The following is a 16091-nucleotide window of genomic DNA, read 5'->3' as shown; positions in this document are numbered from 1 at the left end:
GTCTCTGCCTGAAAACTGAAAAGGTGAACACGTTACGCCTCGGTTCTTTTATTAACCGAGGCCGTAACTGGAAAACGTTCATCCTTCTGCCTCGGTCCTACATTAACCCGAAGCAGTATCAGATCTTTATGCCTCGGTCCTTCATTAACCGGTGTCGTAAATTTTTTATGCCTCGGTTGTTTGTATAACCGAAGCATATAACTTCATTTTAATTTCTAAACTACCACCGCGTCTTTAATGCTTCGGTTTTTACAAAACCGGGGCATATATCACGAGTTAAAAATGGATTTTTCTACTAGTGATGTTCTTTCAGTTATTAATTTGTATCATATAATTTGTCACATATTTTGTAGGAGAAGGCTTGCTTGCTTACATGAATTAAGATTCACGTGATTAACAATATTAAAACATTATTTTTATTTAAAAAATTATGATAATGAATATAAATCATAATTGAAATGGTTTATAAAAATTTCTTTTTATTACGATACCGTTTTAAATATATTAATATCTTTTAATAAAATTAATAAGTAATTATATTTTAACATCATATTTTCGAACAACTATAAACATAAGACAAAGACAAGGATAAATAACACATTTTAATATAATTACAATTCCACCTTATTTGAAATAGTTTATCAATCTATATACTTTGTCTTTTGTCCTTGTTAGTGGGAGAAAGAAACATAGTAATATCCTTCACTATATGAAGTTACACTTTTATAAGAAAACATTGTATATCTTCTTTATAAAACTTATTCCTTAAGTTCACTTTGTAAATAGTTATTTACAATAAGTGGTAGTTAAGAATACTCAGATTGGTTGGTCTAAAGAGAAAATTAAGATAGAATAACCATAAATGACTTATCTTTGATAATATAAAGTAATCTATTTACTTATTTTCTAATTAGTATTGGAAACCTTTCATAGAGGAGAATTCGATATAATTCAAGCTTTGAGGATGACCTTATAAATCTTGTGTTATTCTTATTCATTAGATGACCTTCATTGGATAATATAGTATTCTCCAAAAAAAAAAAATCTTCTGTAGTATTTAACCTCTCTTCTAGGATATGTCTATACCTTCAATTAAAACTAGGATTTTGGGGTTATTTCTTCATACAACAAGATGAAAAGATCCTGAAGACTATAGAGAATGAAGGTCAAGCTATCAACGTAGATAAAAAAAAATCTTGCTTAGATATATTTGGACAAACGAGTTAAAACACAAGTATATGCCATAAATGCTTTCATATGTACAATATTTGAGGATCAATATTGTAAGATACACACAGTTTAAGGTGTTAAAGATACGTGGAACACCCTTGTATAATAAAACCATAATGTTCAATTAGTTTCAAACCATCCTAAATGAGTTACACTCATTAAAAAAAATTATGAGAAATATATCATGTAATAACTACTCTTCATGTCTCAATAAATTCTGTTAATATTTCTTTGGAAGGAACTCGTAAATATTACCAAAGTATATGAAATTGTGCTACAATAAGACATTCATAGAAAAATAGTAAAATAATTAGTGTCTATCAAAATATTATTGATCCTTTGGATAAAGTCATAATCGTAAACACTTCATTCTATTATGCAAATGTGATATGATATTTAAGACTAAAGTAGCAAATAAGACTTTACGCATAAAATTAAAAATTATTTTTAGAAATTTAAAAGTTAAAATATAAATAAATAAATTATTTTAGTAAGTTTTATAAAATCCTTTATGAACAAAAAAGAAGAAGAAAGTTTCAAAAAGTATCCACACAAAATACAAAATGATTGTATAATATAATATGATTCCTGGAACTGGAGATTGGAGATAATGTTACCACATTAACATCATTGAATATTAAATTTCCAACCGTGTCTGTTGTCGTGTCATGCGTGAGATGTCAGTACAGTGGTTTTATTTTGTTTGTTGCGATTCAAGTGCAATTAAGTATTTGCAAAACATTTTCACACTTGAAATATTGATTTTTGAGCAAACAAAGGTAGGTAATAAATGAGTTTTAGGAATATGTAAAACCAAAGAACCAAAATGCAACTCAGAATCAGCTTGATGTGATTCTCTGCGTATTGATACATTAAAAGTGTTATGATACTTTTGGGAAAAGGCTACATTAGAAAATGATAACTGTACACAATTGGTAACATGAACACTGACAATGTTCTGTGGCCTAAAATCATTTATTGTACTCATTCTTTCTCATGCGAGCCTTTCTATTAATCCTGCACACATAGTGAAGACCAACAAGGAGTTCAACCATTGCAGCTTCAGCTTTTGCTTGGTCTGCAAAGTAAAGAGTTTGAACAAGCAAAATGTTTGCTTTGCAAGCAGATTGCTCCCTCTCAAAATTTCTCTCAGAATGCCACTTTATCATGTTGTGTGCCAGAGGGGCCAACCATTCCAATATGTGTGAAAGCACCAAACTCCATTCCATTGCAAGACTAGTTTCATCGACAGAGGCACGCGTGCTCTTTCCATACCACTTAAGCTTACCCCTCAGACCGCTTCTTATAGTGCTTGGTAACATGTCATACAAATCATCTCTTGTTTCATGATCTATGAGGTGAGCTGCTGATACCATCTTCTCTATTAGTACAATCACATTTGCATAATGTAGAGCTAAAGCTGCATAGCCAAGGGTAGATTCTCCTGCCTTTAACCGATCCTTCATATATAGCTTAAAATAAATTCTTCTTCTGCATGTCAGAGATTTTTTATCCACTATCTTCTGAATGTTCTTCACATTACTTGGCATACAAGTTTGTGCCACAGGAGAATTATTTCCAACTGACGTGCAACCTATGAATGGCCCAAAATTTTTGAACTGCTTGCTTTCTGAATGAAGCACTTGTTGCTTTTTCTTCTTTCTCTTGCTCTTGGTTTTCTCCTCTACAAACCCTTGCTTGCTCTCAAAACGTTGTGAACTGAATCCACGTGAATCAATCTTAGAAGAATGCTTAAGAGAAGAGAAGGAATGTCTGCGAGTAAGATGATTCACAGAGGGAGAAAGGGATTCATTTTCCTGGTTTTCAATAGGTATAGGACTATTTCCAAAGACAAGGATGATTCTCTCAAGAATTGTGAACAAAGATCTTGCCAATAACCGGACCACATAGTCATGACTTCTGTTCCACGGTGACATGTCTCTCAGAGTTTTCACTTGCTGTCGCTGCCACATGACCCTCTTGTGAAACTCAAGCAGTTTCACCCCATGAAGCTGGCGATTCGTTTTCATTCTTCTGAAAGTCTGTTCTCTCTCAGCTAGTACCTCAAGCTCTTGTGACAGCAGTGACATAGCACCAACAAATCTATCCATTTTCTTCACCTTCCTCTCCATCTTTTTCCATGCATATTCCCACCCAGACCATTGAACATAATTTTGAACAGGGTTGAGAAGAAAATGTTCATAACCATGATACACTGGATCCTTGCACCTCTTACTCAACCTGGCTACAGACCAAGCTAGAGACTCAAAATTATTGAGTATCTCACTCAATGCCAGTTCCATCAAGAAGTCTTCATCATCAGACACTAGCATTTTGACCCCAACCGATTTCACTATCCATTCCTTCGTAATCATTATCTCCCTGCTACTCAAAGAATGCCATAAACTAACCACCTTAGACATCAAACCAGCAACTTCAAACGCCAAAATCCCAATCACTTCCTTACTATCTGATACGCTCTTGCGTGAAACTGGCAACAGACCACTAAGCCATCTCCCATTCACTGCTTCACCCACCATAGCTCAATGGCCACGTTATCCTAATTAGCACCCTCAACGATCAACAAACACCCCTGTCCTGTTTAGACTTTATCAAACAAAAAAACACAAATTACAAACCCAAAACCCGTTAAAGCCACCAAATTGCAAGAGCCAAAATTGGCCAAGAATCACTCAATAACTAATGACCAACAGCAACAAGCTTTAGTCTTTAAGAAGAAAGTTTCTGATATTTCAAAATTTTAGTTCAAACTCGGTATAACTCAATCATATAAGTTAACAAGTGAAGTAAGGATTACTTCTGATTAATACACAACTTTCAGCAGAGTAAAACAAAGGATTTCCAACGGCTCACAAAACTCAACCAAGGATTAAAAAAACACGTGAAGAAAGATATTAGAAACATACCCTCAACAGGTCCGAAGCAGCATTGAGTTCAATTAGAAAAAACTGAAACTGAAACTGAAACTGAACCTCGCCAAGGATAACAGTGGAACATAACGCAGCTAAAACCATAATGAATGGATGCTAGAGGTACCAGAAAAGGATAAGTAAATGGCCAAAGGACAAAGCGCAAGGAAAAGACAAAGAGAGGGAGAAAGAGAGAGTGGAAAACCGGTCAAACCGAGGTAAGAAAAGAACAAGGGTGTCACGTTGGTTTACGGTTTTGGGAAACGTGACGCTACTGTGACCATTCAGTGGCTTATTACGTTCGGTAATTGCTTGTTCAATGTGTCTGTGGAATGATGCTTCTTGTGACCATTTTTTGCTGTTGGATTGGAGGGTAGCGAACAACTTCGTGAACATTTAGAATTTTTGTTCAACGCGGCTACTAGTTAGAGTGAGTACGTTTTGTTGTGGTTGTTTCATTGTTCCTGGGACAGACAGAGAACTTTAAGGAGCATATGCTGTGTTGGATCAATCGTTTGTTATATGCTAAGCCTCGGATTGTGAAACTTTTGGAATTAGTGGATATTCAAGATTGCAGAGAATTGGCCACAATGCAATTCTATTAAATAAATATACTAATATTTGAGTGTTAATGTTCCAACTGCCACGTTAAGTACTCTGATTTTAAGCAAAAATTGCTTTACCCCTGATATATACAAAAAAAAATTGTTTCCTTTTACTTGATTATAAGTAAATGAGATATACGTATGTATCTTATATGATTGCAAAATATAACATAATTAACAGTAGCAGCAGAAGAATAAACTGCACACTTGATTTCACAATGGGTGGATTATTGGTGGGGTCTTTGTATTAAAATTGAATTAATAAATTTATTAAATATATTAGAGCATATCATTACCATTAAAATTACTATAAAACGTTTATGTAATATAATATGTAATGGAATATGAATTTGATATGTTAATGTCGTATTCATGAATACATTAAATTGTATTTACTAAATATAATGAATAATTAATGTTCATATGATTATTAAACATTATATAAGTTATAAATCTAATATACTGTTCGCAAAGCTCCTCTAAAAAAAATCTAATAAATATGATATATATACTAATTAAATATACGAGTTTGGTATGGATTTATGCTTGTTAAACATGCTTTAATATTTTTAAATCTTTAATATTGAGATAAATTTGTTTTGTATAATAGTGCAGTGAAGATTTTTTTATGTTAGATAGAAATGATTTTCTAATACGGTATTTTCTATTACGGTTCTGAAACTGGTATAGATACAATTATCATAAAAGGTTTTCAGTTTTTATGTCGATTTTGAACTTGACATATAAAATTCACATTCTATGTTGAATGAACTATAACCAAGATAGAAAGTGTGGTTTTTTTTATTATATTGTTCTTATTTAGCTGCTCTTTGATCTCTACGAAGGACTCACAAGTAGTTTTAGAAGAGTGGGAGAAATACGTGTTTTCACCGGAGGGCTTGAAGGAAGAAATCCTTGATGAGTTTATGGTTAGGCTTTGCCGTGTTGAGGTAGCACTAGTGCAACGAAGGGCTATGTTTTGGACATTAGATTTCAGTTATATAATCAAAACATATCCAGATGAAGTAAAAAGGAGTGTGTTTTTGGCATCGATTATGAATCGAAACTTACATTTCAATATTTTGGTTTCAGTTTCCTAAGAGTTGAAGCACTAAACCATAAATAAATTATAAACAATAAAAAAATGTGGATTTGACTTTAGTTTTGCTTATAATCGAAGCCAAATACCCTCTAGTTTTGATTCAATGCAATTATTACCGTGTCCCAACCAATTGTAATACAAGCACGAACAATGATTTTCATCTATTACATTACATAGTAATCACACTCGTATGAGCCGATTTTGTTTATTACACTATAATATATCAGCACAATTATAAATAATTGAGAAAAAAAAGGAATCAAATAATTATAAATATATGGACCAAAATACCAAACCTTGAGGGACAACCATGAAAGCCTTTTTGCCTTAGTGGTTGATTTCCCTGACAACATGTCATGTCCTGCAATTAAACTATGAAAAAAGGAACGTTTTAGGATACACTTTTATAACAAAACAAAGTTTATAACAGTGAGGTTCTTACCAATCTATTACTTGTCTAAAATGGTTTGGGGTAGACTTGTGCAAGGAGCAAAATCACACAACAATGTTGTCGTTTAGGGAAATCACAAGTAGTTATCAATAACGTCTAATTTAAAATAACTTTATTATTATACTTAAAATGACAGATTATAATTATAAATCAACAAACTACACTTATGCAACAATATAAAGGACAAAATATATTTGCTTCCTCCATGTAAAATAGTTGGTGATGTATGCTTTGATGTTATCAAATTTATTGCCTTCATAAGCGAGTTGGGTCTATGAACCCATATACATCATTCAACCTTGTATTGTTACTGACACCACACATATACATGAACATAAAACATTTATTTGATATAAGTAATTATATAAATGAATTTAATATAAAGAAGGATCTGAACGTTTACATCATCCATAATCGAATAAGGGTAATATTCAATTGTAAGACATCTTGCTTATACAAATACAATGGGATGTCAGTGTGTTATACTTGATTTTGGTCGCACAAAATCAGAACAAACTAAGTTTTCCCACTAATGAAGTATAGGGGCAACCTAAGTATCAATCCAAGGACTCAAAAAAATTAAGTTTCAAGTGTTTGGTTAATTCTTGCTTTTATTCTATATTTATTAACTAATTACTAATGCAAGGTGGGGAAAGAAATTAAACAAAGAAATTAAAAAGAAAAGAGTAAAGAAATCAACTTTGTATAAAAGAAAAATAAAGAAATAAAATGCAAAGAAATAAAACCTACACTAAAGTACTGAAAAGATTAAACCTAACTATGCATACAAGTCAAACAATAGCTAAAACAAAAGAAACATATGTGCATGGAAATTGAAATGAACAAATCAAATCTGAACACTGAATCACAACAGTAACAAACTAAACACGGTAAAACACATCAAACCTAGGGTAAAACAGCAAAATGATAACATCTAAATTCAAAACACAATTGTAATCAAAATGTAAAATCCTTAACTTGTGGAGAAATTAAATCAACACCAAAAATTAAATCTAACCTAGTCCAACTATCATCAGAAAGCAATTAAGAACAAAATTTAGAATTGAAACAAAGTAAAATCAGTACCTAAATTCTAACTAATCAAAAGCAGAATAACAAACTCAAAAGCATAATGAATTCATAGGTGAATGTACATTGGAGTGAATAAAAGAGTGCTTAGAGTTCTCAGGAAGACATCATATTATGTGAATCCCACCTTAGGGTATTCTGATTCATATTTCAGAACCTAATTTGACTCTTTCCACTCATTTTTCCAACCAATATTCATCTGCCTATTCATCAATCTAAAATTCACAACCAAATTCAAGAAAGCATAGAACAAAATTTAAATATGCATATGATTGAGGATAAAGTATTAATTACACTCAGAAAGACATTCTGACTAAAGTAAGCCCATCACATGGTCTTATACTTCATATTTCAGAACTTTCAATGGCAATTTCCACTCATTCTCAATCAATGCAAATCTAAATCTGATATACACTTTAAAAAAAAAAGAATAGAAGCACAAATTTGAATGAATCTTTATGTATTGGACTCATATCTGACTCGAGAAGACATCTGGATAATGCACGCCCATCTCGGGGTCGTTTAATTCCAAAAGGAATCACAAATGTGCAGATTTACGAGTTAAAATCATTTTCAATGAAAAACAAGAAATGCAATAACATAATCACACAAGAAAATGGAAACAAAATCAACATAACAAATCATAAAGCACTCAACACAAAGAAACATCAAAATAAAAGAAACTTTATTAAGGAGAAACAAAGAGTACAAGAAAAGGTACCGAACGAGGCGCAATCGAAGCCACCACGGGCTGTCAACACCATGAGTTTTCGGTTAAACGCCAGAAAAATGAAAACTTACTTTGTAGAAAGCGTAAAAAACCCTAACTCTAGAGAGTGTAAAACTGTAGCATAAAAATTGTATCTGAAAGTGTGTAAAAGTGTCTTTTTTTACATGGCAGCAACCCCTTTATATAGGGTTGAAGAAGAAAAGAAAAGAAAAGATAAAATGAAAGAGGGAACAAGGGAAAATGAAACTTCTCCAGTACGCTTTCCACTTCTCAATCGGATGTTTATGCCTTTCTTCCTCGCGCTCCAAGACTCTCAGCCCTCCGATCAATCTCTTGATCTCCATCGGTCAGTGACGACTGAAGCACTGGGTAAGTGTTGGAGCTCCTCTTCCTCTCCTTGCCCTAGCTCGAGAGAATGTTTTCTTTTGCAAAATGAAGTCCACGAGTAAGGAACCCCTAAGCATCAGCAATGCCAAAACATTGCGTTCCACTTAGTTGGAGTCAGCCCAATATCAGCGGCCCAATCTGCACCAAAGAAAAGAAAATCAAATTTAAGAAAATAAAATCAAATAAAAGAAAATAGTTTTTATCAAAAGACTTTCTAAAAAAACATTAATTTTCTAATTATTTAAAAATTATACAAAATACACCTAAAAACCTATTTTTAACTAAAATTCTATAAAACTAAAGAATTAATAAAAGAACTAAAACTAATCTAATTCTACAAAATTAAAGACAAAAAGATGCTATCCTAGACTTCTAAACACAATTAAAAGTTCAAAACTAGGGAGTTATCACAATGTCTCTCTTAAATACACTAGAATCCCATGGAACCGACATCTGTTCATCGATTATTATGTCATCAAGTTGGTGTAATGCATGAAAAGAATTGTCAATAGATAGATGAATCTTCTTGTGTTTAGGACTTTCCTCTCAATGTGTTTGTTGTTACATGAAAAACTATTTAAGTATGAAAATAAATAACATGTAAACTTAAAATTGAGAAGTGTATAATGGGTTGGGGAGTCGGTATTGAAGGGTCAAAAATAGAACCAACCAAATCTCTAGGCTAAGCGAGGAAATATTAAAATGTTTGTGCCACTATATATACCTCATTTGTTGGCATGATAGTTAAAGCATCTAGTATGAGAATTTCCTCCATTATAGCCTTAACATCATTGTTTGATAGTTCCATACCATGAAGAATTGTGACTGCCTCAAATATTGTTCCATGGGCCACTAGTGACATCCTTGTATCATCAAAAAATATAACTGACATGGACGAGTGTCATCCATGTCATCCCCTGGTATGGATGGAGCTGAACAACTCCCCTTTCCGTTTCTACTTGTATTATACCCAATGTTAATGTTGTTTTGTTAAAGAAAAATTATTCAATTCATAACTTAACACAAAATGATTGTTAATTTTACTTATGGGAGGCACAAAAAGTTTTGATGGAGGAAATACTTATGAACAAGTGCCATAACTATTGAGCGACTTCATCATAGAGTTGCCTTTCTTCATACCCAACACTATGTGTGCATGAAGTTTGACGAAAAGAGCCTCTAAAATATTGTCAAATGCCGAATCCTGTTCAGCAGCATGCACACACTCAAGTCGTCCAATTGCAATAACAAGAATGTTATGACAACCTTCTAGAGTGAAATTACCTTAAGTGTTTTACTCAACCAAAGAGTCATGTAATATAACAAAAGAAATCGAACATCTAATCTGTATAAAATAATATTATTATTTAAAGAAAATTTATATCTTACAATTCTTTTTGAGATTTATTGTGGGGTGATGATCGTAGATGAGCTAACTTCCACTTTTTATGATGGGATGGTGGTGAAGGAGGTTGTGGACAATCACTCTCAAAAGGTGGAGACCTAATTTCTACCTTTTCCTTTATGATCATCTCTTCAAGTTTTCTATACCCATCATGAGATAATAAATTGAGCTTTTATTTTGAGCACTTATCCCTTGTGCTTTTGTCCTCTTTTCCTGTAACATATAAAATTCATTGAATGAATTAGTTCAACCTATACACAATTATCAATGGAAAAATGGACGATTTCACGTAAACTAACCTTTCATCCCTAATATGTATGAATCTCAACAAGCTAACGTCAGGTTTCTTCATCAATTGCCTTGTATTTGACACATTGATTTCCATTCCTTTTTGCTCCAAAGATATATCTAAACGTCAATTTTTTCTTAAAACCATAAAGTTTATCAATGATTGAAGACAAACATTTATTTTTAAGCATTGCCACATTTGGTGTATCAAATGTCATCTAAAATAAAGAAAATGCACATCAATAGTATTTAGAAAATTATTAATATAATCAAACTATAAATTAAATAACATTAATTAACTTACCAATATGTCCTGCCATATCATGTTCCAATCAACCTCAAACACATTAATTAACTTACCAATAGCTTATGAAGATGTCTGAATTTGAACTAGTAGCCACACTAGTGATGACGTCAATAACAATAGGTGTCCTCTCTGATAACGGTAATTCTTACCATTATATGAGGTTCATTTTAGAGACAAAATCAGCTCCCCCTTAGCTTATAACTTGCTTAATCCTCTCTTTTATCTTAGTTTTATGAATAATTGTGTTTTGGGCTACTTTGATGTAATTTCATCTCTAATCTCTTATTTTGTAGCTAATAATGTGCTTGGAAGAATCTCCAACAATGTATAGAGCTGAACCAACCACAAGAAGTAAGTAGATCTGTAGAAAAAGAGAAAAAGATGCAGTGCAGAAAAATGAGGCTGAGCCCCCCTGCATAAAAACCTAACCTTAACAATGTCATTTCATATCATTTCTAGTCTATTCCATTTCTAAGTGCCTTCAACACCAAAGTCCAACCATGTAATTATGTGTAAATTTATCTTTCTTGCACATGCTTGTAAATGAATGTTGTTTTATTGAGTCTATATAAGTTGTTAATCGCACAATTCTCTAGTATTACGAGTCTCTTGGAAAAACGATACCTGGTCTTACCATGGTTTATTACTTGAAACGATTCGGTGCACTTGCCGAAATCAATCAACAAGTGTTTGGTGCCGTTGTTGGGGACTCGTGTTAATACTAGACTTTTGTGAGGTTTCTAACTTTTGTAGACTTGATTTTTTATATAGAACTAACTATTTTCTTGTAAATATCATTTTCAATTTAATTGGGCTAATTTGATGCTTTAGCCTAGTTGTGTCCAAGTGTATGCAGGGGATGTTCATACAAGGAGGACTGCAGCCTCCAAAGCATCTTGTAAACCTTGAGATTGAAGGAATAATGGTGTCACAATGAGAGAACAAGGTTGAGCACCACAAGTTGCCCAAATTCTCGCTTCCTTGAGGATGCTCCAAGTGCTTCATTGAAAGAATGAGAGAAAGGGAGAAGCAAAAGAGAAAGCCTAGTCACCCCCACCCTTTGATGAGAGACCAAAAACTCAAGCCTTGCAAGCCAAAGTTGATCAAGAGGATTGAGTGTTTAAAGATGTCAAGGTACTGGAAGGTTTAAGATGAAGATTTATATGCTTGGAGAGTTGATTTGGTGGCTAGAAAGTGGTTCAAGAAAAGTTGGTGAAAGGAGCACACCAACAACAACATTCACACTTCATTGAGTAATCTGTCAAGCTAATGACGTTAAACAAGCGCTTATGGGAGGCAACCTAGTTTTCTTACCCTTTTTACTTATGTTTGTGTGATTTTTGTGTCATTTTCATTAGTAACTTATGTTTTACATGTTTGTGTTGTTTTACATTTTTGTGATTTTTGAGTTGTAATGTTGTTTTTATGGTTTGTATAAGTGTATTAGGTTAGTTTTAGCTTGTTTGGTGTGTGAGTGCATTGAATGAAGGTTTGGAACCAAAAATCACATGGTGAGCGGCCAATTTCGCAAAAATCTGCATTATACAGAAAACTGATATGGCCCTCAACGCCCTCTGCTGAGGGGTGCTCAGCGCGAGCTGACCAGTGGCCCTTCTGCACCCAATTGGCTGAGTGGCGCTTAGCCCCCATGCACCAGGGGCGCTCAGCCCCACAAGACTGGTTCTGCACATTTGTTGTTGTTGATTGATTTTGATTTTTCCATTGCTTTGCACTCTTTCACACACTTCTTTTAATGTGTTTTTAAACCTTTTTTCTGTTGTTGTTGTGCCTTTGGGAGGCTTAATTTTAAACCTTCCTTCTATGTTTATGTATTTTTGTGCTTGAATGTTGAGTTATTGAATGTGTTTTTGTGGTGTGTGTTTCAATTTGATTATCTTTGAGTGTTTAACTTTATGTTGTATCTATTTATTCTATTGTTAGAGTGATTAATGTATGTTCATGTGTCTTTGTTTGTCTTAGTATATTTTAATGTGTTTGTCGACCTTTGTCTTTAGTTGTTGACTATGGGATGCTAATTCTAGTTTAAGCTTACTTTGTGCAGGATAACATCTTCCTTAGGACTTTGAAAGTGTCAAAATCACTGATGGTCAACCTTTGAGGCATGCGAGAAGTGAACTACCTATGACTTTAAGATTTTGCTTTGCATGTAGCACGACCTGGGGGCCAGGCCCCTACTGATGGGGGAGGTGGAGCAGTTGTTGAGTATAAGCCACTGAGAGGAGGAAGATGTTACAGATGAAAAGTGAAGTTAGTGTTCTACAGGAGCTGTTGGAGCTGCAAATTGTCCAACTTGATTGGTTTCTCAGTTTTAATTTCTAGTTTTTTTTTTTTTTTTGCTTTCAGTTGTTCTAATTCTAGTTTTAATTGTTGCTTTTAATTTTGAACTTGGCTAACTAGATAGTTCTTTTGCAAGGGTTTGGTCTCAAGTAATTATGTTTTGGGCTTTGTTTGAATTAAAATCTCTTGTGTTTGCTCTTATTCTTTGTAATTGATTTTGAAAATTTGTTGAGCTGATGTTGGTTGAGCTTTTAAGCATATAGATGGTGGTTGCTCATATTTGTTTTGGATAGATGATTGGTTTTGATTGTGGTCAATATTCTTGACATTTTGTTTGATAGATTTTGGAACCCTGAGTTAACTTGTGAGACGTTGTGCCCTAGATTTCTTGTTGAACGCTATCATTTTGGTATCACAATTGATTTTGCCTGAATTTCTCTGTTTGAATCATTTTCTTGTTTGTTACATATGATCAAGGCCCTCTTATTCTTCTACCTCTTCTACATTTTTTAGCCCAAAAGCCAATGCAAAACCTTTGAACCAAAAAGAAAAACTTTCTCATTCCTTGAACCTTGAGCTTGATGTGAAAAATCCTTGACCTCCTTACCTTGAGTTGAGTAGAGCTTTCATTTCTGGTATAGGAGAATGGTTTAAGTTTGGGGTAGTTTGGGAAATCATGTTAAAAGGGAGCATTGAGAAAAACAAAAAGAAACAAGAAAGAAAAGAAAAAGAGGAAAGAAGAACAAGATCAAGAAAAAGAATTCAAGGAATGAAAGCTGGAAAATGAGTTGGGAATTGGTTCCATTTGTTTCGAAGAAAAAGAGAATTATGTCATCATGTTTTGATTGGCCTGCTCTCTTGACTCAAGGTGTTTTGTATCTAGAAAAACCAATTTTTCTTCTTAGTCCAACCACAATACAAGCCTCAAAAAGTCCTTGTGATGATAACTTGCTTGTGAATGTGTTTGATATTGGTCGAAATGAAGGGCAAAGCTGATTTGTGTGACATTGTGATGGTAGAGTGAAGACACACATCCTTATACACCATTGAATTTGAGTGAAACACTTTCTTTGGTGAGGAAAGGTTCCATGCATTTAAGGAAAACATTTTGCCATGTTTGTTGATCCCTTATAAAACCTTTGTATCTGCCTTGTAATCTTTTTCCTGTGAGCACCATAGTTTGAGCTTGTTTTGCAATAACCCCATTGTCTCTTGATTGGTCTTTCCAGGATGAGCAAGCATGATTGATTTGCTTTTGTTAATTGAAACTGTTTTCTTGAGTTGCTAGACCATTGTAGTTGGGCTGTTTTGTCTAAGCCAAGTTATCTTTTGCTTGAGGACAAGCAAAGTTCTAAGTTTGGGATAGTTTGATAACGGTAATTCTTACCATTATCTGAGGTTCATTTTAGAGACAAAATCAGCTCCCCCTTAGCTTATAACTTGCTTAATCCTCTCTTTTATCTTAGTTTTATGAATAATTGTGTTTTAGGCTACTTTGATGTAATTTCATCTCTAATCCCTTATTTTGTAGCTAATAATGTGCTTGGAAGAATCTCCAACAATGTATAGAGCTGAACCAACCACAAGAAGTAAGCAAATCTGCAGAAAAAGAGAAAAAGATGTAGTGCAGAAAAATCAGGCTAAGCCCCCCTGGTACAGGGGGCTGAGCGCCACCAGCACAAACTGCCAGAAGCTGATCTTTGATGTGCTCGCGCTGAGCGCCCCTTAGCAGAGGGTGCTGAGCGCCATTCTGCTGTCAGAATTTCTCACTGGGCACCTTAGGAAGGGGGCTGAGCGCCAGTCTTCGCACAACTCTCGCGCCCGGGCGCCCAGGAGGGGGGCTGAGCGCGACCTTCGCTGATGTGGCAGATATGTTCTATTTAAACCTAAAACGCGAAGGGGTTTGGGTCTTTAGTGGTTTGGAGGCGCGATTTCACTCAGAAGAGAGCTTGAAGGGCTGCTAGGGTTTGTGGGAACACTCCCTTCTTCCTCTTTGGGTTCTTCTTCTTCTTCCATGGCCATTTTGTAAACTAAAAGGCTCTCCATTGTTAGGGTTAGTTGTAGCCTTTAAATCTTTTGTAATTGTTGAATGATTTGAATATACATATATGCCTTTTCTATCAATTGCTAGTATTCTTGTTTCCAATCTTAAAGCTTGCATGTAATGGGGACGTTCATGATTTGGTTTTGGGGTTTCATGAGTTATGGGGACGTAAGATGGAACCCATAACTGAAACAAGAGTCCTTGTGGTTCATTGATTCTAGGGATGGAAGATGATTCACATGTTGTCTTAGATCCTAGTTCTTAATGCGAGTTTTGCTTGTTAATTAGTCAAGGGATTGATAATTAATAGGTAAAAGTTAGAGTAATTTTGTGGATTGACTTTAGTCAATTGATGGAGAGGAGATGAAATTGTGTATGCACAAGAGGTAAATTGGTGAAACCTAACCTTAACAATGTCATTTCATATCATTTCTAGTCTATTCCATTTCTAAGTGCCTTCAACACCAAAATTCAACCATGTATTATGTGTAAATTTATCTTTCTTGCACATGCTTGTAAATGAATGTTGTTTTATTGAGTCTAGATGAGTTGATAATCGCACAATTCTCTAGTATTACGAGTCTCTTGGGAAAACGATACCTGGTCTTACCATGGTTTATTACTTGAAACGATTCGGTGCACTTGCCGAAATAAATCAACACTCTCAAAACTAACTCGTCTCATTATCTAGTGGATCCTTCATCCCTTGATGAATTCTAATGGTCAACCATATATTTGTTAAAATAGAAAAAACAAAAAAGACTAATAACAAACGTATAAAATAACATATAACATATTATTTAACAAAACATGTAAATTTATACAGAAATATGAATTTCATACATAAAGTTATGCATTGGTCATGTATATTCCCTCATTGTGATCTTTCCGAATTGCAAGTACATTGTCATCTAGAGAGTCTTCATCAAACTTTATCGTTGTTTTAAATGGATGGTTGTTAGTAATATGAAGATTAATCAAATTCTCTTCATTAACATCAATTTGTTTTTTGCCCTGAAGAGTGACATACCAATGTTCAAACGCAAAATCTTTTACATAAAAAAACTAAGATGCTTGTTGTGTCATGAAAAATTTCTTGTCTCGATAACCCACCTTTTAAAAATCAACTAGAGTCATACACAATTCATCCATTTTGACACCACTTTTATTGCCAAATCACTTACATTTAAACACTAAAATAACAAACATAGTATGATCAACTGCC

The 16091-nt window shown here is 33.9% G+C and overlaps 1 protein-coding gene across 1 annotated transcript; it reads right to left on the bottom strand.

Moving 5' to 3' along the window:
* Positions 1 to 2019: 2019 nt before the first annotated feature.
* Positions 2020 to 4300, bottom strand: LOC108325671 (uncharacterized). The gene is made up of 2 exons (XM_017558767.2): positions 4158 to 4300; positions 2020 to 3837 (listed from the first exon to the last, which is right to left on the bottom strand). Exon 2 carries the CDS (start codon positions 3768 to 3770, stop codon positions 2202 to 2204), a length of 1569 nt encoding a protein of 522 aa, XP_017414256.1. The 5' UTR covers positions 3771 to 3837; positions 4158 to 4300; the 3' UTR covers positions 2020 to 2201.
* Positions 4301 to 16091: the final 11791 nt, after the last annotated feature.

Source organism: Vigna angularis, chromosome 3 (assembly GCF_016808095.1).
Source record: "Vigna angularis cultivar LongXiaoDou No.4 chromosome 3, ASM1680809v1, whole genome shotgun sequence".
NCBI lineage: Eukaryota > Viridiplantae > Streptophyta > Magnoliopsida > Fabales > Fabaceae > Vigna > Vigna angularis.
The sequence above is the reverse complement of the archived record's forward strand: the minus strand, read 5'-3'. Positions and strand labels throughout refer to the sequence as shown.